The sequence below is a fragment of the Rhinatrema bivittatum genome, chromosome 5 (genome assembly GCF_901001135.1).
Source record: "Rhinatrema bivittatum chromosome 5, aRhiBiv1.1, whole genome shotgun sequence".
NCBI classification, from domain to species: domain Eukaryota; kingdom Metazoa; phylum Chordata; class Amphibia; order Gymnophiona; family Rhinatrematidae; genus Rhinatrema; species Rhinatrema bivittatum.
Genome location: NC_042619.1, coordinates 302,167,339 through 302,184,599, shown reverse-complemented (window position 1 = coordinate 302,184,599; position 17,261 = coordinate 302,167,339). Strand labels below are relative to the sequence as shown.

General features: G+C 47.6%; 1 protein-coding gene across 2 annotated transcripts in view; it reads right to left on the bottom strand.

The window, feature by feature from the left end:
* POLD2 (DNA polymerase delta 2, accessory subunit) overlaps positions 1–17,261 on the bottom strand; it is a 69,609-nt gene that overhangs the window by 33,189 nt on the left and 19,159 nt on the right. For both annotated transcript variants that reach the window (XM_029604202.1, XM_029604203.1), the window contains 3 exons: positions 7,936–8,059; positions 6,854–6,968; positions 4,438–4,636 (listed from right to left, as the gene is read on the bottom strand). In XM_029604202.1, the coding sequence (XP_029460062.1) occupies positions 4,438–4,636; positions 6,854–6,968; positions 7,936–8,059 (438 nt within the window). The remainder of the gene's footprint in view (positions 1–4,437; positions 4,637–6,853; positions 6,969–7,935; positions 8,060–17,261) is intronic.

The following is a 17,261-nucleotide window of genomic DNA, read 5'->3' as shown; positions in this document are numbered from 1 at the left end:
AACGTCGATTGCAAAGGACGCATGTGAGCAAAAGCCCAGGGAACTAGTTCCAATGTGGAACCCAGGACTTGTAATAATCCCAAACTTTTGGAGGATGCTTGGACAACAATAGTTGTACCTGACCTTGTAATTTTAGAATGCATTCTGGTGTCAGGAAAACTCTGCCTTGACGAGTATCGAACAGAGCTCCAAAAACTCCAATGACTAGGAAGGAACTAGCCGACTCTTGGTTAGATTGATAACCCATCCGAGCGTTTGAAGCAACTGAAGCACCCGGTGAATCGCTTCCTGACAAAGGACCTTCAACTTCGCTCGAATCAGCCAATCGTTCAAATAAGGATGAACCAACAATCCTTCTCGACGAAGCTTCGCTGCCACCACAACCATTATTTTGGTGAATGTCCTGGGTGCAGTCACTAGGCCGAAAGGTAGGGCTTGAAACTGGTAATGATGACCCAGGATTGAAAACCGCAAGAACTTCTGATGATCGGATCGGATCCCGATGTGGAGATACGCCTCCGTCAAATCCAGAGACGCCAAAAACTCCCCTTGATGGACCGCAGCGATGACGGACCTCAACGTCTCCATACGGAAGCGGGGGATCCGAAGGCACTTGTTCGCTCTCTTTAAATCGAGTATGGGTCGAAAAGTTCCTTCTTTTTTGGGAACCACGAAGTAAATGGAGTAACGGCCCTTTCGCTGTTGAGACGGAGGAACAGGAATGATTGTGCCGATGTCCAATAGACACCGTGACGTCTCCTCTACCGCCTGATGCTTGGTTGAGTACCCGCATGGGGAAACCAGGAACTTGAGATTGGGACGGCAAGCAAAATCTAAAGCGTAGCCGTGGCTTATTACAGAGAGAACCCACTGGTCTGATGTTATTTTGGTCCACTCCTCGTAAAAAAGAGACAACTGGCCTCCGATAACTGGAATCGAAAAGTGAACCGGTATCACATCATTGTGAAGGCTTTCCACCCTGTGTGGACTGGGAGGTACCTGGTCTACCAAAACGTCATCCACGAAAGGACTGAGACCACGACTGCTGCCTGGTAGAATTTTGTCTAAAAGAGGGAGTGGATGCCTGAGAAGCCCTAGGCTTTCTACCCCCGCGAAATTGAGATTTCGAGGAAAAAGAACCCCTCTGTTTCAGCCGATCTTCCAGTAAACGATGAACTTTATTCTCCCCAGAGACTTAATCAGTCTCTAGCTCCTTGCCAAACAACAGTTTGCCCTTGAAGGGAAGAGATCCTAGTCGGGACTTGGAAGGTACATCTGCTGACCAGTTTCGAAGCTACAATAGACGACGGGCGGAGACAGCCGATACCATGGTCCTAGCAGACGTGTGGAGTAAATCATAAAAGGCATCCGCACTGTAAGCAATGACCGCTTCAAGACGGCCAGCTCGAAGGGCTTCCACCTCTGAGAGCGAATCATTAGCCCAGGGGTAAGGAACCTTTTTGGCTGAGAGAGCCATAAACGCCACATATTTTAAAATGTAATTCCATGAGAGCCATACAATATGTTTAAAACTAAATACAAGTAAATGAGTGCATTTTATGTAAGATCACACTTTTAAAGTACAATAAGTCTCTGAAAATATTACACCAGGCCTTAAGACACCGATACATCTCCTATTAGGAAAACGGACCAAGTCAGGCTGCTATAGAGCCTTACACAGAAACTACACGCCAGCAGAAAACCTCACCTGAATCACGTGCTGACCCTCACCTAACATAGAATAAAGAGACCAAAACGCATAACAAGAAGCATGCAGAAAAAACTGAATTGGAAACTGCAACAAGCCAGAGTCTCTGTATGCAGTGTAACAAAGGAAAAAAGAAACATCACCCATCCTTATAAAACAAATCAAGAAATATAAAATCATCAGCAGTAAAACTGTACTAACAAAAAGAACATATTTCGAAACAGCTGAGTGGAATATCCAATAATTAAAAACTCATATAAAACATTTCCAGATACCAACAAAATATTTCAAAATAGCAGACACAAAGACCCAGTAATGAAAAATAATAAGGATACAAAAATTTTTTTGCTCTGCATACCTGGGAACATTTGATATCCAGGTGTCCTGAGATTGTTCTGAATTAGCAGGAGGTGGGGTGGTTTGCTTGGAACTTTCTCCTCTCTCAGTCACATACCGGCGCTCTCTCTCACACTGGCTCTCAATGACACACCTATACACACATGCTCTCAGTACTCACATATACACATGTTTTTTCTCTCTCACTTATATAGGCTCTTAATTACACATTTACACACATGCTGTCTATCTTTTCACGCTTACACACACACACAGGCTTTCAATCACATAAATACATGCTGTCTTTTTCTCTCACACACAGACTCTCATTCACATGCTTACAAACATGTCCTCTCTTTCTCTCATTTACACACAGGCTCTCAATCACATACTCACATGCTCCATCACCTAAACCAGCTCTCAATCACACACAGACACACATGGTTTCTCTCTCTCATTTAAACACAGGCTCTCAATCACATACTCACATGCTCCATCACCTAAACCAGCTCTCAATCACACACAGACACACATGATCTCTCTCTTACTTATACACACAGGCTCCTAATCATACATACACATGATTTCTCTCACACACAAAGGATCTCAATCATACAAACATACTCTTTCACACAAACAGGTTTTCAATCACAAACTTACACATACAGGTTCCCAATGGTAAACTTACATTCATGCTCTCTCTCTCTCACAGGCAGGCTCTCAATCACAGACATACTCTCTTTCACATGTACAGGCTCTCAATCATTCACATATATGCAATCTCTCACACACACACACACAGGCCCCCCCCCCCGCGCGGCCCGGAAGAGGAAGTGGAGAGTATCGGGTGCCTGCGCGGCAAGAAGAGGCCACGCTAGTGCGCTCAGCATCGGCCCGAAGAAAAGAAGACTGCAGCGCGGCTCGGAGGAAAATGAAGAGCTTCAACCGCGGCCGATGGGACTCCGCCTCCGCGAGGGCTGAAAATGAAGAGGTTAGCGTTGGGAGGAGGCTGCTGCTGCCGCGAGTTCCCGGGGTGGGGGTGGGGGAGAGAGAGAGTGAATGAGCGAGCAAAGAACTCGCGGCAGCAGCAGCCTCCTCCCAACGCTAACCTCTTCATTTTCAGCCCTCGCGGAGGCGGAGTCCCATCGGCCGCGGTTGAACCTCTTCATTTTCCTCCGAGCCGCGCTGCAGTCTTCTTTTCTTCGGGCCGATGCCGAATGCACTAGCGTGGCCTCTTCTTGCCGCACACGCACCCGATACTCTCCACTTCCTCTTCCGGGCCGCGGGGGGGGGGGGGGGGGGGGGCGGGGGCGGGAAGAAGAGAGCACGCCGGTGCTGCTGACTCCAACTGTCCTGCCGCGTTCTGCCCGGGCTGACAGTATTTTAAGCCCGGGCGGAGGAGGACCGGGGAGCAGCTGGGTCAGCGGGAAAGTGTGGCGACACTTGTCTGCAAGCCAGATGCAGCCCTCAAAAGAGCCATATCTGGCTCGCGAGCCATGGGTTCCCGACCCCTGCTCTATCTGATGATGTCACTCATGTGTGATGGCTAACATCCTGCTGTCCTAGGAGAACACCTGTTACAGGTAAGCAACTCTGCTTTATCCAGATCTCCAGAAAAAGTTAATAATTGCGTAAATGCGGCTGGGCTAAACTGAATAGACTGACAACTTTCTTCTACTAAACTGAGACACGTTATACTTCCTCAGTAGAGCATCCTCTCTGCTGTTAATACTACACTGCTGCTCAGCTCCATGTTTTTCATCTGTGACAGGTCTACACAAAAAATATGTTCTCTATAACCTCTTATCCTAGCCATAAAGGATCAGCCTCACTGGAGAGATGAATCTCACTGTGATATCATGATGCTAAGCTGCAGTCTTCTACAGCAGGCTTCAGAATATGAGCCTGCGACATCCACTCGGTAACACCAGACAAACCATTTCAGAAATTCACATTCAGGAAGGTGATCACTGGTTGGATGTCTAACAGTAAAAGGAACATCTTTCCCAAGTCATCAAAAAGGGACAGGATACCAAGATCCCCTTTTACATAACATCAAATTATGTTTAGAAAACCTTTAAGATGAATGCTGAAAGATATTTATTTAAATATTCAACTTTGGTTTCCCTCTTTTCAGATGACGTAAAAAGGCTTTTATCTATCAGGTGCAACCTAATTCTGCTGTGCACAGGAACCGATTCTACTAAATAAAGTCATGGATCATAACATCTTTCAGTACCCTTTCTCTTGTTGAAGATCAGTCTTCTGTTAACAGCTTCTCAGAATGGTAGTGTGTCAGGAATACATGTTTCCTGGATTGTGCCTCACTGACTGTTCCCCTTCTACTCAGAGTAAAGTTATCCACTACCTCCCCAGCAACTCCCAGTCTTTACCTTGCTCAGTGAGTCTTTGCTCTGAGTGTTTTGGCTCAGCAGGTTCCCAGCCAAGATGACTCGCGATATCTGTGCAGCACTTGTCTGCTCCCCTTCATCTCCCACCTGTCCAGTCACCACGTCCACAAGTAGCTGCAAGCCCAAAAGGCTCTCACCGCTCCTGCTTCCAAGCCCCAGGCCAGAAACCAGAAGCACAAACCTATGGCAAGAAATATATACACAATGCATGTCAAAGCTAATAACACAAAACAAACGCCAAATAAACAAGACCATGCTCACGTAAGGTTCAAGGATCCACAGGAGAAACGCTGTACCTCTATAGAGAAACTCAGGATCAAATACAAATCCAAATTAGTAAGACAATAAATTGGAATGCTGGTGGGAATCCAATTACTCTGCAATATGGATAGTAAGTCTACTTCTCACCAGCATGCTTCTGTGAGACATTCTGCAAAGTATGGGATCCTCATGTATGACTTCAGTACTAAGGAGCGCTGTAGGGCATGTAAACCACTCACATATGGCTGGAGCACGGGGGAGTGCCGCAGGGAATAAAGAATCCTCACACACAGCTTTAGTACTGGGAAGTGCAGCAGGAAGTGTAATCCTCACATATGGCTATAGCACTGAAGTGTGCTGCAGAGTATAGGAAAATTGGTTCTTACTTGTCTGGAACACCCCAGATCAGTCCAGACAAGTGGGCCCTACATACCCACCAGCACATGGAGGCAGAGAATAAAAAACTTTTCAGGCACTGCTGCATAACCGAGAGTGCCACCTGCAGTCCCTTGGCAGTGACTTGTACCCAAGCCAAGATCGAAAACAACTTTCAACTACACTCCAACTCGCCCTTCCAGGGCGAGCAGCTCTTCCATACAAAAACGCGAACCCACAGTGTCGCACTGACATACTGGAGATCCAGAATAGGTTGAAAAGTGCACTCCTTTTTGGGCACCACGAAGTAAACCAAGTACCTCCCTTGGCTGAGTTCTTTCGGCGGTACAGACACAAGGGCGCCTAGTCTGTGAAGTCGCTGCAACGTATCCCGAACAGCCTCTCGTTTGCTGCGGGATATGCATCAGGATACTACAAAGGCTTCTCCAAGTAGTCTCTTATAACCTCCAAGACCCAATGGTCTGATGTTACCTTGGTCCACTCCTCATAAAAGAGAGCTAACCTCCCTCTGACAGCATCCACAGAGAAGTGGACCAGCCTGATCTCACTGTGAGGATTTACCGCCTCCAGCCCCCTGACAGGAGTTAACGCGAGGTATTTTCCAGCCACCTTGAGCCCTGCTTTTCTACTAAAAATGATGAAGTGTTGTTGGAACGAAATCTCCTCATATTCCTGAAGTAGGAGTGTTGTGGGAAATTTTTCTTGCTGCTCGTCTTATCCTCTGGCAACCTATTCCCCTTTGACTCCCCCCATGCTTCCTCTGCTGCTCCAGATCTTCCCTGAACAACAGTTTTCCTTTAAAGGGAAGATTACACAGCTGCGACTTGGACTGTCTATCCACGGACCAATTATGCAACCACAGGAGCCTCTGCACTGCTACCGCCGAGTCCATGCTCCTGGCGAATAAATCATACAGTGCATCCACCACATTGGCTACTCCAGCTTCCAACCAGGCCACCTCTCTGGAATTGGCTGCAGGAGTAGGATCCTTCTCTTGCGCCTTCAGCGACCAACACAGAGAGGCTCTTTGCATAAGGCTACCATAGAGTGCCAAGAAACTACCCATGTCCCTCCTCTCCCCAGTGCTGGCCGTCCATCCGACAGCTCTCACTTGGCTCTTCTACTGTCAGTGGGTTGTTTTTTTTTCTTTAAAGACAAAGCACCAAACAAAGGCATAACAAAAAAAAGGGTACTTCCCTGATCCTGGCTGTCATCAAGGGGGAGAAGGCATCAGGCGGATAGAGGGAACCAGGACCCCTGGTTTTCAGTCCCTGGGTGTTGCGGGCTAAAGCAGCTCAGAGATCACCAACTCACCACTTGCCCAGCTCAACCTGAGGGATGTCCCATGAAGGTACTTGACTCCTCAGGAAGCATGTCTGCTAGACTCCTGTCTTCCTTTTGTTCTCTTCTCCTTTCTTATCGCCTCTCTCTATTTATTTTTGTCAGATTGCAGGATTGCACCTCTACCATCTGCTGGAGACAGAAAAATACTGAGGGACTGCAGGTGGCACTCGGTTATGTAGCGGTGCCTGAAAAGTTTTTATTCTCTGCCTCCATCTGCTGGTGGGGATGAAGGGCCCACTTGTCTGGACTAATCTAGGGTCTGAACAGAAAGGATTCTCACATACAGGTGTAGTACTAGGGAGTCCTGCTGAGTACATTATAATTTAAGGAAGCATTATTTATAAAGCCAGAGGAGCAGAGATTACATTTTCTACGAGAAATCCTACCATGCTCTCACCTGTCAGTATCAGGCCCCATGACTGGAAGCTGTTGGGGAAGATCTGCTGTGCAGTGGTCTTCCACCATAAATGTCCCAGCTTCTCCTTCTGTACCATACACTGCGAGAATGGTTCCTGAGTAAGCAACAACAAATGCACAGCTTATAACAAATCCACAACAGACAGAAAGAACTCCTCTTACAACAACCTGTATCCAGGACCCACTGAAATGCATGGAACAAAGTTGGCTCCCAGAACAATATTCTGATTAAGCCACTACCTCCATTAACCATTTCCTGTTCAGCAAGAGTACATGAACTAACTTTCCTACTCTCCATAGAAGAGTGAACACCCTATCAGGTCCATATTCAGAAAAGTTGTCACCAGACAGCTAAAGCTAGCTGGATAAGTTGTCAGGAATATTCAGCGGGATAAACATGCTGAATATACTCGCCTAAAGTAACATGACCCAGATAACTTTCAAACGAACTGGCTATGTTTGAACATAAATGGTTAGATGTAAAATGATTGCAATGCTCAACATTAGTTTTACTTATTTAATGAGGTGAAGGAGGGGCTAGAGGCTCGGGCTAGTAGGCCTGCTATGATTTTATTTTTTCTGCCATTTAATCGGCTACATTATTTGAATATAGTCAGTTAAGATTAAATTATCTGGGTATACATTTCCCGGTAACTAACTCTGCTCTGAGGCATGTCCAGATTCAGTGGAATAACTTATTTGGTTAACTCTGAAAACTGGAGTTGGCCAGCGGGTTAGTTATTTGGTTAAGTTAACTCTGCCCCGGAACATCTCCAATTTATCCGGATAAAATGTTATCCAATTAACACCTTGGCCAGATAAAATTCATCAGGTTATAGGGGTCTGATATTTAAACCTCGGGGGGTGGGGGGGTGGAGTTTCGGCTCAAAATATTATCCACACAAACCCTAAGGCAATCTAACACAATATTGTCAGGTTTGGCCTCAGATGCTGATTTCCCTTTTCCAGTAATTAATAATTCTGCTGTGGTGATACTAAGAGAGGCAGAGGGAATAAAGAGAAATTTAAAATAAGAAAAGAAATATAAATGACTTTCAAAACCTGTGACAAACATTTGTACATCAATGGCTCCTTCTAACTTGATTCGTTGTAACTCATCCTCCAGGATTAGCTCGTCTGATTGATGAATGTACTTTGCCCGTGGAGGCTGTGGCAGTAGATTATGCTGTAGAGAAATTGAAGGCACAGAGGGTGATGGTCCAATTATTTCTCTAAACCACATACGTCAACATGCTTTGTTTTTGTTTGTTTGGGTTTTATTGGCCTTTCCCCCATTTTCTTCCCTCTCACTCTCTTCACAAGATGGCTGCCCAAGGGTTACAGGTCACCCCAATGACCAGAGTAAAGGAATCATCTTTCAGATGGCAACCTTCAGTGCTGTAGTCAGTGTCTCCTTTCCCTCCTTGCATCCCAAGTCCATCTACTCCATGACATGACCAAGCTTCATTAGCTCAACAGGTGGGCAGCTGAAACATGGGTCTCCTTGCCACAGTGTACAGCGTGCCAAGGAACCAGCAGTTTGTCCCATTCCACACCTCTTATTTCTGGCTCGCCTTCTGCTTTGTATACAGATGATTGGCTTCCTGTAGTTTGCATACAAAAATTAGCTTCTACCCCAATCCAAGCAGATATTTCACACAGCTACTTTTTATAGTGCTTGAAGGCATACGCCCAACTCATATACTAACCCAGTGAATGAAGGCAAAAAAAGGGCAGATAAGTATATAATTTTCATACTTAAATCAACACCAGCTCCTCCCCCCCCCCCCCCCCAAAACCCGTGTCTTAACTAATCTCTTACCCTTTTCCCCAACACTCGTCATCATATCTGTTCCAAGCACTTCTGGCCTCCATCTCCACTGCTAGGCCATTTCAGGTCTTGCTGTCTGATTCTTATAAGAGCAACACACTTAATCCAACACCCAGATCCATTTCCCTGTCTCATTACCAAGTTTGTCATAATCCATACAGTCACAAAAATGAGTGAGGTTATTGCCCAAGATATCAGCCTCCTCATGCTCATTGATGTTTGCCTTTAAGCCATAGTTATTCTGAGCACACTACCTTGTCCTTGAGGATAATTTACTAGAAACAGACTATAAAACCTTATTTTACTTAGCAAATGCAAAACCACAAGGTCAAGCAACCTGCCAAGTTCGGTTTTTTTAGCCCGCCCCTAAATTTAGTAGAATAGTCCTGAACAACAGACATTGTCTGATTCTCATCACAACCATAAAGGAAAATTAGTTCTTACATGATAATTTTCGTTCCTGTAGTACCACGGATCAGTCCAGACGCCTGGGTTTTGCCTCCCCTCCAGCAGATGGAGACAGAGAAGTTTTTTTCAGAACAACCCTGCCATATATACCAAGGTGCAGCCACAGTTCCTCAAGTCTTACATAATGTCAAAGCAGAATGGAACAAAACCAAACGACACAACTAACTATTCTCCCATCTATCACAAGGCTCAGTCAAATCCACGCTGAACCAATAGAACAAACGATAATGTAGTACAAAATATCCAGAAGCAATACACGAGCGGACTCTCCGTTACTTTAGTGTACACAGCAGCGGGCGGGGCTCTGGACTGATCCGTGGTACTACAGGAACGAAAATTATCATGTAAGAACTAATTTTCTTTTCCCTGTACGTACCCGGATCAGTCCAGACACCTGGGATGTACCAGAGCTAACTTACCTAGGGTGGGAACGCTGCCTGTGACCGTGTAGAATGGGCACGAAGTCCCACCAGTACTGTCTTACCATTCAGTAAGTACACAGAACCGATAGTGTCCTTCAGCCAACGAGCTATCGTAGTTTTTAAGGCCATACTACCTCTTTTTGGACCGCTCCACAACAAAAAGAGATGGTCTGACACACAGAAAGGATTCGTAACCTCTAGATACTGTAGCAGAGCCCTGCGTACATCTAGTTTTCTCAAAACCTTTGCAACAGGATCCATTTGATCCACCACTGAGAAAGATGGGAGCTCGATCAACTGATTCAAATGAAACAATGACGCCACCTTCGGGAGAAAGGAGGGAACCGTCCTTGCGGACGGTTCCCTCCTTTCCTGAATCAGAAATGCGTAAGAAAGGTTCCCTGACCGACAAGACCTGCAATTCCGACACCCGACGAGCCGAAGAAATAGCTACCAAGAACACCACTTTCAGCGTTAGATCCTTCAGCGTCGTCCGCTTTATAGGTTCAAAAGGCGGAGCACACAAAGACGAAAGGACCAAATTGAGGTTCCAGGAAGGACACAGGTGGTGAAGCAGAGGATGCAAGTGCTTTGCCCCTCGAAGGAAACGAGCCATATCTGGATGCAATGCCAAAGCTACTCCCTGGATCTTCCCACGAAGACAACCGAGCACCGCAACCTGTACCCTGAAGGAACTACAGGAGACCCCCTTAGAAAGCCCATCTTGAAGGAAACATAAAATGTCTGATATCGATGCACGCATTGGATCCCTCGCACGATCCCTACATCAGGTCTCAAAAACTTTCCAGACTATGACATAAGTTAGTGAAGTAGACGGTTTTCGCGACTGCAACAACATAGTCACCACTGCATCAGAATAACCTTTATCCTTTAACCGCTGCCTCTCAAAAGCCATGCCGCTCGACAGAAGCGATCCGCCTCTTCCATACAGTCGAGACCTTGATGGAGAAGGGCTGCGGACTCCCGAAACCATAGAGGCTCCGCGACAGAGAGATTGATTAGATCCGCAAACCATGGGCACCTCGGCCACTCCGGAGCCACTAGAATAACCTCCGCCGGATGGAGCTCTATGCACCAGATCACTTTGCCTATCAGAGGCCAGGAAGAAAACACATACAGCAAAATGTGTGTTGGCCAGGAAAGAACCAGGGCGTCTACGCCCTCGGCGCCTGTCTCCCTGCGATGACTGTAGAATCACGGGGCTTTGGCATTCTTGAACGTGGCCATCAGATCCATACAAGGCGTGCCCCACTGGTCGCAGATGAGCTAAAACACCTCCTTGGACAACTCCCATTCCCCTGGATTGAGATGGTGATGACTGAGGAAGTCGGCCTGCACGTTGTCCACGCCGGCAATGTGAGATGCCGCTATGTTTACCAGATGTCGTTCTGCCCAGTTCATTAACTGCTGTGCCTCCAGTGCCACTGGACGGCTCTTGGTTCCCCCTTGGCGATTGATATAGGCTACTGTGGTTGCATTGTCTGACAAGATTCATACCGACTCTCCCCGAAGGAGCGGGAGGAAAGCTTGCAAAGCTAGGGCCACTGCTCTGGTCTCCAATCAGTTGATCGACCACTGGGCTTCCTCCCTGGACCATTGCCCTTGCACCGACTTTTCCAGACAAACCGCTCCCCAGCCAGAGAGACTGGCATCCGTGGTGACGACTGTCCACTCGGGTATTATGAGGGAAACTCTGCACTCCAGATGTGCTGAGACAAGCCACCAGTCTAGACTGACTCTCTCAGAGTCCGTAAGCGGGAGCGGTAGGTGAAACTGTTCCAAAACAGGATTCCAGCAGGACAGCAATACTGATTGTAAGGGACACATATGGGCAAAGGCCCAGGGTACCAACTCCAGAGTGGATGTCATGGATCTTAGTACCTTCAAGTAATCTCTCACCCTGGGCATCCGCATGGACAACAGGTCCCTCACCTGCCCCTGCAGCTTGACTATGCGTTCTGTAGTAAGGAACACTCGTCCCTGCTTCGTGTCAAACAATGCTCCCAGGAATTCCAAAGATTGCGAAGGGGACAGTCGACTCTTGGCAAGGTTGACCACCCAGCCGAGCGACCGCAAGAGCTGTAGCACCCTGCGGACCGCCTCCTGACACAGAGCCTCGGACTTCGCCTGAATCAGCCAATCGTCCAAGTAGGGATGCACTAACAAGCCTTCCCTCTGGAGCTGCGCTGCAACCACCACCATTACCTTGGTGAACATTCAGGAAGCGGTAGCGAACCCGAAAGGCAGCGCCTGGAACTGATAGTGACTTCCCAGAACGCAGAACCTGAAGAACTTCTGGTGTGACGATCGGATGCCGATATGGAGATATGCTTCCAGAGAGGCCAGAAACTTTCCTTGTCGTACCAAGACGATGACTGACCGAAGCGTTTCCATTTGGAACCGCAGTATACGGGTGCATTTGTTGACTCTTTTGAGATCTAAGATCTGTCAGAAAGTGCCTTCTTTCTTTGGGACCACGAAGTAAATGGAATAGCGACCCTTCCGCCGTTCCGCGGATGGCACCGGTCTTATGACTCCAAAATCCAGGAGGCACTGCAATGTGCCCTGCACCGCCTCCCGCTTTTCTCGGTAGGCGCAAGGAGAGATCAGGAACTTGTTGCGAGGTCGCCTTACAAAATCTAAAGCGTAACCTTGACTTATCACGGTGAGGACCCACTGGTCCGATGTCAGCTTGGCCCACTCCTCGAAGAAGCTCGATAGTCTGGCCCCCATGACTGGCACCAAGGAATGGACCGGCAGCATCTTAATGCGAGGCCTTAGCCCCCGCAGCTGCCTGGGGGTTACCGGGCCTGGTGAATCTTCTGCCTCGAAGGACTGAGACCACGACTGTTGTCTGCCTGACCCAGGGCGAAAGGACGACCCAGAGGACAGCGTCGGCCGAGGCCTCCTACTACCTCGAAACCGAGATCGAGCCGCAAAAGATCCTCTTGATCTAGGTCTGTCCTCTGGCAGCTTATGAACCTTATTCTCTCCCAGAGATTGTATCATGTCCTCCAAGTCTTTTCCCAATAACAATTTGCCTTTAAAAGGATGCGAGCCGAGGTGGGCCTTAGAAGAGACATCCGCAGCCCAATTTTGCAGCCAGAGGAGCCTGCGTGCGGAAACCACGGAGACCATGGATCTAGCCGACGTGCACAGTAGGTCGTAGAAAGCATCAGCGCTGTACGCGATGACCGCTTCCAGTCGGTTCGCCTGTAATGCCCCCTCTGAGAGGCCGGCATTGGCCTGGAGTTGTTGGGCCCACCGAACACCCGCGTGCAGTGCAAAATTACTGCACATCGCCGCACGGACCCCCAGTGCGGACTCTTCAAACATTTTCTTGAGCTGTAGCTCCAACTTTCTGTCCTGTAAGTCCTTGAGGGCCGTCGCCCCCGTGACTGGAATAGTGAACCTCTTTGTCACGGCCGACACTGCTGCATCCACCTTAGGAACGCGTAGCAGTTCCAAAGCATCCTTCAGAAGAGGGTATAGCTTGTCCATAGTCTTACTTGCCTTCAGTCCCAAATCCGGGGTGTCCCATTCTCTGAACAGGAGATCTGCCGTCGAGAAATGAAATGGGAAGGAAACCGCAGGACCCCTAAGGCCCAGCAAAACCGGATCCATAGCTCCCAGCCCGGACTCCGCCGGCTGCAGATCCTGATCGTCTTGAGATGTGGAGTCCGTGTCCGCTGGCACAGACCGTAAGGGTCTCTTACCCTTAAATGAGCCGGAGACCCCCAGGGTCCTATCACGCTTCCAAACTCTCCGGGCCTGTGGCTGTAACAAAAGTTTTTCAGCCGCCTGCTTTTTTCCCTGTCTTTTTGCCTTAAATGCCTTGTGCATGAGTAAAACAAATTCTGAGGAGAAAGAGGAGTCTGACGAGGAATCAGCAGGCCACTCAGGGCTATCCTCGTGTACCGGAGAAGCAGCACCCACCAGTGCGCCCCCTGGCCGGAATTTGCTGCGGGGAGAGCGAGGGGGTAAAATCCCCTCCCCCATCGCTGCCTGCATGGCTGCCCAAAAGGAGCCCAAAATGGTTTCCGTTCCCGCACTCAGCGGGAACGGATCCTCTGACACCGTGCAACCTGCCACCACTCGCACTGCCGACCGCTGAGCCCGACTGTGACCCGATTCAAAATGGAGGATCCCTTGCCGCCCTGCAAACATTCTGAACAGAGGCCTGCACGCGACGAGTCACACGCGCGGCATGAGGAGCCCAGAGGCATCTCCGGAACCAACCAACAAGTAAACACCCAAAACACCAGCGAAAACCCACGAAAACGGTGGCACAGCCCAGCGGGAAACCCAGGCACAGTATCGGAGAGTCAGCACGCTGAGAGAAAAACACTTTTTTTTTTTTTTTTTTTTTTTTAAATAAATAGAGACACTTGCCCGATCGCTGTCCCTGGTTCTGCAACAGGTCCTGCTCCTGTGGAGGTGAGTGAGCCGGGCTTCCCAGTATCACCCCGACGCTGCTGACCAACTAGTGCAGGGTCCTCAACCCTTAATAGCAGCAGTCTCGACCAGGAGGGATGGTCCCTCAAGACCTAGCAATTCCCTGGGAGACACACAGAACCACTGACGGTGAGGGCTAGCTTTTTGTGTCTTTCCTTTTTTTTTTTTTTTTAAAGTGATTAAGAAAAAAAATTAAAGGAACAGAATCCCCTAAATTGACAACTTGAACCATGACTACAACCCTGACACTACCAACTGCTTGTAATCAGGCAATCAGAAGAGACTGTGGGTTTTGCACCTCCGCCAACAGCTGGAGACAGAGAAAGACTGAGGGACTATGGCTGGCACCTTGGTAAATATGGCAGGGTTGTTTTGAAAAAACTTCTCTATCTCCATCTGCTAGAGGGGAGGCAAAACCCAGGTGTCTGGACTGATCCGGGTACATACAGGGAAAGAGGGTTTGCCCAAAAGCCCCAGCACAAGGTCCTTGACCTGTTTCGATTGTATTCAGCGTGGCCCACTCTTGACATGGTAAATCTAACACACTGCGGCAACGAGTGGGAATAGTCACAAGGAATTTGTTCTTTACTTCCACGGAGGTCTAATCTTTATTCCAAAGGTTGTCTCCAGACACAGCCTGGTCGAACAGGCTCAGGATTGCCCCAGTCCCCGCCCCTGGAACTTGTGTTTACATCCTGCCTAGCATCATGTCCCACTTTGCCCTTTCTACTGCTACAGAGGCTAACAGGAGTGCGCTAGGGCCCCAGTAGGCCAGGAAGCACAAAAGCAGACCTTTCTCCCTCCCCTGCACTGTCCTAAGGTTAGCCCTGGGCAGGCTGCACCATAAAGTGATGAAAAGTATTTCAGGTCACGAGCCTCGAGGAGAAGTGTGGAAAGAGTGATGTAACAAGATCTGGGAAGAGGGCTTGAGCGGAGCATTTCAGATTTGATGTGCATTGCTGGGTTCAGCTGGGTTTCCACAAGTTATATTTGGAATGTTCTTTACCACCCAAGTGCACAGTACTCTGCTTAATGTTTTGCCTCAGCTCCCCAAGTTGTCCCAGCTAGCTTAGCTAGTAGGTTGTTTCAAGACAATCTTTGCCACTGTCTTCCTCTGACCAAAAGGTCAAAGTTCTGTCCATTGCCACTCCCAGGTATATTGGTGCAGAGTCACCCTTCAGTCTTTGTCCAAACATACAGATATTCAGTTCCTATTTAGCCCTGGAATTACAAAGACGGAATATGCCATTCAGCTTTAGAAGATGGGATTGTAGCACATTATGGCATGAGCCATAATGTGCTACAATAAGTCCACAAGTTTATTTATTTATTTATTTATTTATTTATTTATTTAAAATTTTTATATACCGACATTCATCCAGGATATCATATCGGTTCACATTGTAACGCAAAAACAAACGCACGGCATGGCGCTTTACATTGAACAGTAAAACACATGATAACAAGGCATTAACGAGAGGGGGGAACAATAATATGGGAAGTTTTGCAATAAAATTATATACAAGAATTGCAATTATATACATATGTACAAAAGAAAGAAAACTATGAGGTTAATTTTAATCAGGCTAGGAGATAAGATGGGGAAGAGAAGGGAGGAGAGCAAGGAAAGAGGGGGGCAGAGAGAAAGAAAAGAAGGTGGGGGAGAAAAGGGAGGGGAGAGTGGGGCGGAAGAAAGGGAAACAGGGGAGGAGTGTGGAGAGTGGGAACAGTGGTGAGGAATAGTGAAAAATTAAGTGTATGCTTTTGCAAAGAGCCAGGTCTTGAGCTTCCGCTTGAAAGATTTGAGGCATTCTTCTTGCCGTAGTTCAACAGGCATTTTGTTCCAGAGGGTCGGCCCGGCTATCGATAGTGCACGGGCTCTTGTGGAAGTGAGTTTATAGAGTTTAGGAGAGGGGATAGGCATGGTTGCTAGATGTGCTAGTCTGGTGGGCTTATTAGACTGGTGTAAACGGAAGGATTCATTGAACCAGTTCATTTCGGGATTGTATAGGGCTTTGTGGATGAGAGAGAGAGCCTTATATTGTATGCGGGAGGCAATTGGAAGCCAATGTAGGTCTTTTAGAACAGGTGTAATATGGTCATGTCTACGTAAATTGGTCAAAATCCGGGCTGTGGTGTTTTGTAAGATTTGAATGGGATGGATGGCATTATTAGGTAGGCCGAGGAGTAGGGAATTGCAGTAGTCGGTTTTGGCGAAGATTGTGGTTTGGAGAACTGTACGGAAATCGGGGGGATGTAATAAGGGTTTGAGTTTTTTTAGTGTGTGGAGTTTAAAGAAGCCGTCTTTTAGAATGTTATTTATGAATTTCTTTAGTGTGACGTGACCATCAAGAATGATACCCAGATCACGGACTTGTTGAGTAAATTGGAACTGAGGAAAAGGGGGGAGGATCGGTTGGCTTTGGGGTGAGATGAGCATAATTTCAGTTTTATTGGTATTAAGAGCAAGGTGGATGGAGGAAAGGAGATTGTTAATGGACTGGAGGGTTTCATTCCAGAAGTCCATGGTTTTTGCTAGGGAGTCAGTGATGGGTATAAGCAGCTGAACATCATCAGCATATATGTAATGAGGGAGGTTTAGACTGGAGAGGAAGTGACAGAGGGGCAGATGTAAATATTGAATAGGGTTGAGGATAGGGAGGATCCCTGAGGGACACCTCGGTTGAGGGGGATGGCCTTGGATACGTGATTTCCTAGCTGGATTTTGTAATCTCTATTACTAAGGTAGGAGTTGAACCAATTGTGGGCAACACCTGTGATACCGATTTCAGTTAGCCGCTGTAGGAGAATGGGATGGCTAACGGTGTCGAATGCGGAGGAGATGTCAAGGAAGGCAAGAATGTATGATTGCCCTTTCTCAAATCCTTTGATAATGTGGTCTGTCAGGGAAAGTAAAAGAGTTTCAGTGCTATGAGATTTTCGAAAACCGTATTGTGCGGAGGCCAGGATATGATTTTCTTCTAGGTATTCTGTGAGTTGCTTGTTGACAGTTTTTTCAAGTAGTTTAGAGATGAATGGAAGATTGGATATGGGGCGATAATTAGCTGGATCAGAAGGGTCAAGTTTGGGCTTCTTTAGAATAGGTTTGACTATTGCCTGCTTCAGGGAGAGCGGCACCTGTCCAGAGCTAATGGATAGGTTGATGATTTTTGTTAAAGGTTTGGCAATGA